Source organism: Octodon degus, unplaced genomic scaffold (assembly GCF_000260255.1).
Source record: "Octodon degus isolate 3935 unplaced genomic scaffold, OctDeg1.0 scaffold00279, whole genome shotgun sequence".
Classification (NCBI taxonomy): domain Eukaryota; kingdom Metazoa; phylum Chordata; class Mammalia; order Rodentia; family Octodontidae; genus Octodon; species Octodon degus.
Window position 1 is genome coordinate 2,079,181 of NW_004524855.1, and position 7,617 is coordinate 2,086,797.

A 7,617-nucleotide genomic window follows, 5' to 3' on the forward strand; every position below is an offset into this window, starting at 1 on the left:
AATAGAGGGATTTGTTCTAATGGTGTTTGTAAATAGGATACCATGTCCGCATCTTGTACAGCAATTAACCACTAGGAAGAATGTATGCAATGTGTTTTGTTTTTTTTATATTTATATTTTTTATTTTATATTACAGTGTTGTAATCATTTTTATATGAATATTTTGGGGTTGTGCAATGAATCATCTGAGTTTCCATTTTTTCTTATGGGGGCAATGTGTTAATTATTGAAACTGACCTACCAGTTTGACTTGAAACTGTCTCACTGCTCTTTGTTTATCAATAAAATTATGAAAAAAATAAATAGCTACTTGATTATTGTATTCAAAAGCAGCTAAGAGAGAAGGGCCAAAGGGATGGAAAAGAAAAGAACTGAAGGGGAAAATCATGAGGAAAACAGATTGTCTTCAGATGGAAAGGGGACCAAAGTTGTAGGGAGCATGGGAAGAGAGGAGGAAGAGGTTATGATAAGTGTTTTTTTAAATTAGAAGTATTGTATTTGTATATTGACTACCAACATTATGTATGGTAAGCATGTACTAATAAACACAATAGAAAGAAAAGAAAAAAAATCTAAGTAGTTCTAAAGGAGGAAGCAGATCTAAGTAATCTGGTGCAGTAGGAAGATCCATCATTGGGACATTCATCCTTCCCAACTTGGGAGTCTCTTCAAACCTATGTCTTTGGGAGAGATCATGCTGTGGGTGGGGAAAAAAGGGAACACAGAGAACTGGAGCCAAAGAGCCAGTGACTTCGCTCAGGCTTGCACCTCCAGCTTCACTCTGCATCATAAGCATAGAATTTTGAACCTGAGATGGAAGTCTGAAGTCCAGAAGGGAAGAAGGTCCGCTGATTGGAGACCTATATTCCCCATCTAATAATTCTAGGCTTATTTCAAATTTCAAAACATTTTCATCGCCACTGATATATTCTGCTTTCTAGCAATATGGAAGATCATCTTTAGCAAAGAGCGGAGCTGCAAAATGTCTCTGGATCCTGTTCTCTGTGGAGAGTGCCGGGTGGTGAGTAGCACCGCGAGCCCGGTGGTGGGTGGCGCGGCCTCTACTTACGGCTTTGGGTCTTGAGCACAGTCTTTTCCATTCATTCTCGACAATGCCAGCCGCCACAAGCTTCTGGAAGACGGCGAAGAGCAGCATCACTGACAGAATGCCCTGGAAAACACAGCAGAGCCAGGTGACAAGCCGTCACGGCGCCAGGAGCATGCTGGTGCTCGCCGTGTGGCTGTGGGCAGAAACACAATGACCCGAAGACCAGGTCTCTCAGGGAGAGATGAGCGGCAGGGACAGCCAGGGGCAGGCAGCGCCTTCGGCCACCCGAGCCCCTCCCCAGCTTCAGGCGCACAGCAGAGGGTGAGCCGTGTGCTGAAGAAAGCACAGAAGGAGTGGTCAGTGAAGAATCAGTTCTGTGCAGAGCAAGCTTTGGGGTCGGATGAAATCCGTCCCACGCTATGTGGACGTCACGCCACGCAGGCGCCTCCGCTAGGTTTTCCCTGGCAAACTCGCCACTAAAAACATCATGAAGGAAAAGATGTTTATAATATCTTTGGAATTTTTCACACTCCTCTAATTTAATAATAATTAATGTTAATTGCACTGATTAATTGCTCTTCGTTATCACTGTCCTAAGTACTTTGTATGTGTTCTCAGTTATTCCTCAGAATAACCCGAGAAGCTAAGCAGTGTTATGTTCCCATTTTACAGCTGAGGAAACTGAGGCAGGGTGTAGGTGAAGTTCTGGCCCAAAGCCACCCGGGCAACAAGGAGCAGACCCAGAGCTGGCCTAGAAGTGATTCTCATGGCGAGATTGCCGCCCCGTGTTTCCTCCTTGGAGGGAAGCCCCGCTTACACTCACCAGGAACACAGACTGTATGTGGTAACAGTACTGCTTGGCCGGCAAGTTTTCCTCACAGTTGTATATGTTGATGTATGGCACGGGAGTCTTAATGAGAACCAGCCTCTCCATTTTTAAAAAATGGGAAAGTTTAATATTAAGTATGTCCATGATCAAGAGGATTATTCCAGAAATGGCCGCGAAGAGAGTCAACGAGTTCATGATCACTTTCACTCTGATCTGAAGCAGAGACGAACAGGTTGATCAGCTGGGTTTGGACTTCCACGTGGAGAACGCAAGCTCGGGGAGGAAGCCGGGCGCTGCGCCCCCGACACGCACAGGGCCACGCTGCAACCTTTTGAGCCTCTTTCTCTCTGTATGTTTTTTTACACTATAGATATGCTGTGTGCTCTTGTGTCTTTCTCATTTAATTTTATGGCACCTCCAACCACCCAGCCTGTGAATCCCAGTCCTAGGAGCGACCATTCTTACAGCTGTGTCCTTGATCCTACTCGGCAACTTGCAAATACGTATCGCCTAAGTTAAAACTGGCGGCATCTGTGTTACTGTCGCATAATAAGGCAGGAATGAGGACAAGGAGGTTCTCACACCACACTCCAGTGGATGGCAGTGCAGGCGTGGGTAGGGAGGAGCAGCTGCAAGGCCCTGGGACCACGCCACCCGAGAGAGAAGGCTGTACCAGTGACAGTGCTGGTAGTGGCCCTAGCCCGCCAGCCACGTTTGCACCTGCAGCTGGGGCTAATGTCATGGGCAGCGCGGGTGAGAGGGGGCAGCGTCAGTGTTGTGTCACGCAGGACTGACTCAAGTTGGAAACAGGAAGATAGATATATGTGAGAAGCGCCCTAACAGTATGGGGTCACTGCTGAGTGTTTTATGAAGCATGGACTGCATCCCTCGCTAGGTGACACGCATGTGGCAAGCTAGGAGAGGTGGCAGTATTGGGGGGCTACAATAATTTGATCTTCAAGAATAGCTTCTTCCTTCCAGGCATCTTCTAGAGAGGAATGAGCGGAGGCTGCTCTGTCCTTCCCTGACTGCTGAAGTGACTCCGTCCGGTATATGAACCAAGCACTGGGACAGGCTTTCTAGGAAGGAAACTCGCCAGTAAACTCTTCTCAACTCATCTAGCACAGGGGGCCCTGCAGGCAGCCTCTTCTTGGGTGGGGACACACCCGAGAGTCATGCAAACAAGACCACTCATAGCTACTGGAACATGGTTCCTTATTCCTCCCTCCCTCCCGGGGCTGACGTCACCCCCAACAGCCAGGGTCACTATCTTCGTGTCACAGGTGAAAACTCGAGGCTCACAGAGCTAAACTGGCCTACTCCAGGTTGTAACTCAATGTTCTAACCTGGGTGGAACCTGAACCCGTCTGAACCCTGCTCAGGTAACTTTCCCAATGGTCATCTGGGAGACGAGGGGTGGTTTCAGAAAGCTCTGACGCTTTCACGTGGCACCTGGCATGACAGGGCTGTCTGTGCCCTCTCAAGGTGCTGGCTTGCAAGCTTGAGATGAATGAGATCACAGCAGAACCAGCCAGAACCCCGGGCTTTGGCAGCACGGGGTCCCTGATTGCAACGCTCCTTAAAGGTCTGCTTTCTCCCGAGAACACCTGTCCTTCCCTCATGCCCGGGACGAAAGGACATACGGTTACTTGCCAGACTCTTCCTGGAAGTCTTCTCTGCAGCTACCAGGAGTGATCCAGAAACAATGAACTGTAAGAAAGAGAGGAGAGGAGGGTGGGAGGGGAGGGGTGGAGAAAGGGCACCAAGGGAGGATACAGGGAAGTGGCTTTCCGACCCGAGAACTGTCATGGAGGCATCGGCCTCCCCTGCAGACGCTTTCTCTAGCTGTGTGCCGTGTTCACCAGCTTCCTTCACTTTTTAGTGGGTATATCTCGTTACTCAGGCTTACCTGCATCTAATCTGTGACACTCTAGCACCCTGGGACTTGGAGCTGGGACTATCGTAAATGCACAGAGGCAGAGCTCCCGTTTCCCAGTCCATACACCAGGCAGCTGGAAGCCTGTAGTCTGTGGCATCAAATAGGGTTGATCCCGGCACTGAATCCTTACCGACGGGGCTGCTGTCAGCCCTCTGCCACTGTGACTCGGAATAGTGTCCCCCAGTAGCATGGCAGGAGAATGTCAGTGCATTTTGGTGTTTAGTTCTATTTTTTTCAACTCATGAAAATGTACTTTGGTGTCCACTGTTGCACATACCTAGCGTCCCCCTCCCTACCAGAGCCCACTGTGGAGGGGGCTGTCTGAAAGGTCTCCCACCCCTGTGCAGACCCACAACGAGCACCTCTGAATTCACATGCATCGTGACCTCCGGCTCAACCAGGAATCTCACGCTCAGGTCAGTCTCTTCCTACTTAGTGAGCTTAACTGGATAATCTAGTTCCTGTCCTTGAGCTTTCCTTCACACAGAAAGGGCCCGGAGCTGCACAGCACTTTCCCTGACTTTCTCACCAGTGGTCACTGTTTTCTCACTCACCAGAATGCCTCCCCAGAGAGGGTACCACACAGCCACACAGATGGGTCCGTGGACACCTGTGGGGATCATCAGCAGGCCCCCCAGCGCAAGGTGGAAGAGCCCGTTCATGATCTGGACGGCCTGGGAGAGAAGAGGGCATGGGCATGAGCTGAGTTGTTGCTGTTGGAGGGAAAGGAAAGGGTGGGCGACCTGGCTGCTGACTTGGTCCGTGCAGAATGTCTGAAGGAGACGGGAGAGGCACGGAGGATTTCACTTTCTTCTTTTTCAGGTCAATTTTTCCCCACCTTTGGTCATTTCCAAGGACCAGAGATATGCTAGGAATTTAATAGTGGGCTGGGATGGGAGGTCCCTAACACAACTCTTCCCAAGCAAATGGTGAGCCTGGTAGTGATGTCTCCAGCACATCCCCGAGTTGGTTCATGGGGTCAGCCACAAAGAATGCACCAGGAGGATCTCATGGCTTCTGATCAGGTTGGACTCTGCACACGGCCTGCAGCATCAGCTGTGGCCAGAAGCTCCGGGACTTGGAGCAGCGGAGGGAGACTGACTTACGCCTAGAGCCTTGGATTCCTTTATGAAGAAGCTCTGTGTGGGGCCCACTGCTGACATCCTCTGCAAGTTTACTTTTTGAGCAGGTTGCATAGAAATAGGGCCCTTTGGAGGCTCTGCTGGGAAAGCTCCATTCATGGAATTTCGAGGTGTTATCATTTTGTTCTCAGCACTCCTAAAATAAAATGACAAGTGAGCACAGCAAGGACAAGGCTTAAAGTAAAGAATACACGTGGACATGTCTGGTCCATTGCATTTCTTCAAAGATAGAACATGCCCTGGCGTCCCTGCCAACAATGCTGCCCCCGTCCTTGTCCCAGACAGTCCCTGCTGACCCCTTCTCGGTGCTTGGCAGGAGGGAGGGAGGCTCCACCTCTGATCCATGGGAGGCCACCAGCAGGGAGCCATGTCTAGGCTCCAGGGTACCCACGGAGGTCTCTGAGAGACATGGAGGCCTTGTCCTGGCTGCGCATCTCAGTGCGTCCTGATGGGCCTCATGTGAGAGCCTGGTGAGGAGCATCCTCACTCCTCCACCCTCTCTGCTGCCTTGAGCATGCCCATCCGGAAGGCTTTCTTCAGTGGTATGTCAGATGATGGCCGCCTGCACCAGACTGCCTGAGTTCTATCCTCCTTCATTTGCTCTGAGCTGTTGGATGGATGCTTAAGTTCCCCGAGCCTCAGGTTCATCAGTGACAGAATGGCAATAGTAATGTAGTTTGTCTCATAGGGTTCCATAAGACTTAAATGCGCTGATGGTTCATGGAAGGCTTTGGATTCAGATATCAGCCTTTCAGAGGAGCCTCTCTGGAACCCCCACTCGACAGCGCACCCTCTTATTTGCTTTCTTTCTCCCCAGATATCCTGTTTTCATTGCTCTATGCCAGCCAGCCCCGAGGACAGTCACCTTGGCCTTTGTTGGTTGTGGCTTTTCTCATGGAGCGCAAATTCCAGCAAAGTAGAGTTTTTGTTTTTCTTTTTACTCAGTATTTTAAAATAGTGCTTAGATCTAGTATCTTAATAAATATAGCCAAAGAGGGGCTGGGGAGATGGCTCAGTAGAACAAGTGCTTGCCTGGCAAGTGCAAGGGTCAGAGTTCAATCCCCGGTTCCGCAAAAAAAAACAAAAACCCTCTATCTCTATATCTATCTATTTACCGCGGGTGACTCAGCCCTCTGCTGCTCCTCAGGGCAGACCAGCCCGAGGGAGAGGCGCCCCCGAGGGAGAGGCGCGCACACCTGTCTGGACCTCACGCCTGTCTGGCAGCTTTCTTGGCTCTGCACTTTCCTTGCTCTTCAGCCACTTGTCTGTCCACTTGTAGGTCCTGCGGGCCTCTTCCTGGCTTCCGGAGACCTTCCTGGGGTCTCACCTTCGGGCTCTGTTGACTGCTGCTCATTAAAGAGCCTTCCGGGTCAAGGGTGTCGCGCACGACGGCACTGGCCAGCCCGCTCGCTGGTGTTCCTCCTGCACAGTCCGCAGAGGTGCGTGGAGGCCGCGTCCTCCGACCCCGCAGAGTGCACGCGGGCAGCGCTGCCTCTGCTTTAGAGAAGACCAAGCAGGGGCAGAAGTTTAGGCACCTTGTTCAAAGTTGCGTGAATACTAAAGCTTGGAAGGAGGCCTCAGACGGATCAAATGAGGCATCCACGGGCCTGCCGGCCGCGCCCCCCGCCTCCCTCGGACCCGGGTGCCCTCTGGGTGGCTCCGGGGCACCGGGAAACAGGCTGGAGGGAAGAGAGCTGACCGGATGCTCCTCGCCGCCCTGCGGCCTGCCCGCAGCACCGCGTGTCACGTGATCCTGAGAGTCTGCCTCTATGTGTGTAAACCACTAGGGAGTCCGCAGATGCGCTGCGGCCACCGGAAATGCAGGCTTAAGGAAATGCCGCTCCGCTCCGCAAGGGCCTTTAGCAGCCTTCTAAAGGACCTCCTCCTCCCCAGAGGGGCGCTCCACGCAGAACTCGAAGGTCGGCGGCCTCCGAGCGTTTCCAGCGAAGGAAATGATTAGCTTCTCCTTGTTTTAACTTTTTCTTATTCATCAGCTATCTGATTAAGGGTTTTTATTATTGGTGAGATGAACCTTTTTTTAGTTATTTGATATGGGATCTCACTATGCAGCTAGGTCTCATAATGATCCTCCTGTCTCAGTCTCCCCAGCGCTGGGATTACAGGCGTGTGCCGCTGTGCCTGGCTTAGGGGCCAGCATGGCATGCAGTACCAGGGATTGACTCAGGTCCTTGTGCTTGCCAGGCAGGCACTTGGACTGCCAAGCTTTCTCCCTAGCCCAAGATGAACCTTTTAATGGAGGCAAATCTTACTGGAGCACTTTAGGCCGACTATGCAAAGAATTTCATTTTTGGAGATACATAAAATTAGAACTAGCCCATCTAGTCCTAGGGATATTGTGGATTCCCACAGCTTTGCCTTATCATTAAAATGTACATCTAAACAGCATTAGCACAAGTCTTCTTTTTAAGATTTGTGAGGGCCAGCAAGATAGCTCAGTGACCTAAGGGCCAACTTAGGCAAGCGCTGGGACTGGGGTTCGATCTCCCATGACCTGGCCCTGTCCCGGGCACAATGAGCCAGCCACTGAGACCAGGAGTGGTGGCGTACTCCTGTAATCCCAGCGCTGGGGAGGCTGAAAACAGGAGGATCGCTGTAAGTCCAAGTTGCTTAGTGAGACCCTGTAACAAATTAAAAAAAA

General features: G+C 51.1%; 1 protein-coding gene across 1 annotated transcript in view; it reads right to left on the reverse strand.

The window, feature by feature from the left end:
- Ms4a1 (membrane spanning 4-domains A1) overlaps positions 1–7,617 on the reverse strand; it is a 12,337-nt gene that overhangs the window by 1,780 nt on the left and 2,940 nt on the right. Inside the window, exons 2-6 of the mRNA XM_004646730.2 lie at positions 4,923–5,094; positions 4,371–4,490; positions 3,531–3,587; positions 1,872–2,090; positions 1,070–1,171 (exon numbers count right to left, since the gene is read on the reverse strand). Of these exons, the coding sequence (XP_004646787.1) occupies positions 1,070–1,171; positions 1,872–2,090; positions 3,531–3,587; positions 4,371–4,490; positions 4,923–5,078 (654 nt within the window). The 5' untranslated portion in view covers positions 5,079–5,094. The remainder of the gene's footprint in view (positions 1–1,069; positions 1,172–1,871; positions 2,091–3,530; positions 3,588–4,370; positions 4,491–4,922; positions 5,095–7,617) is intronic.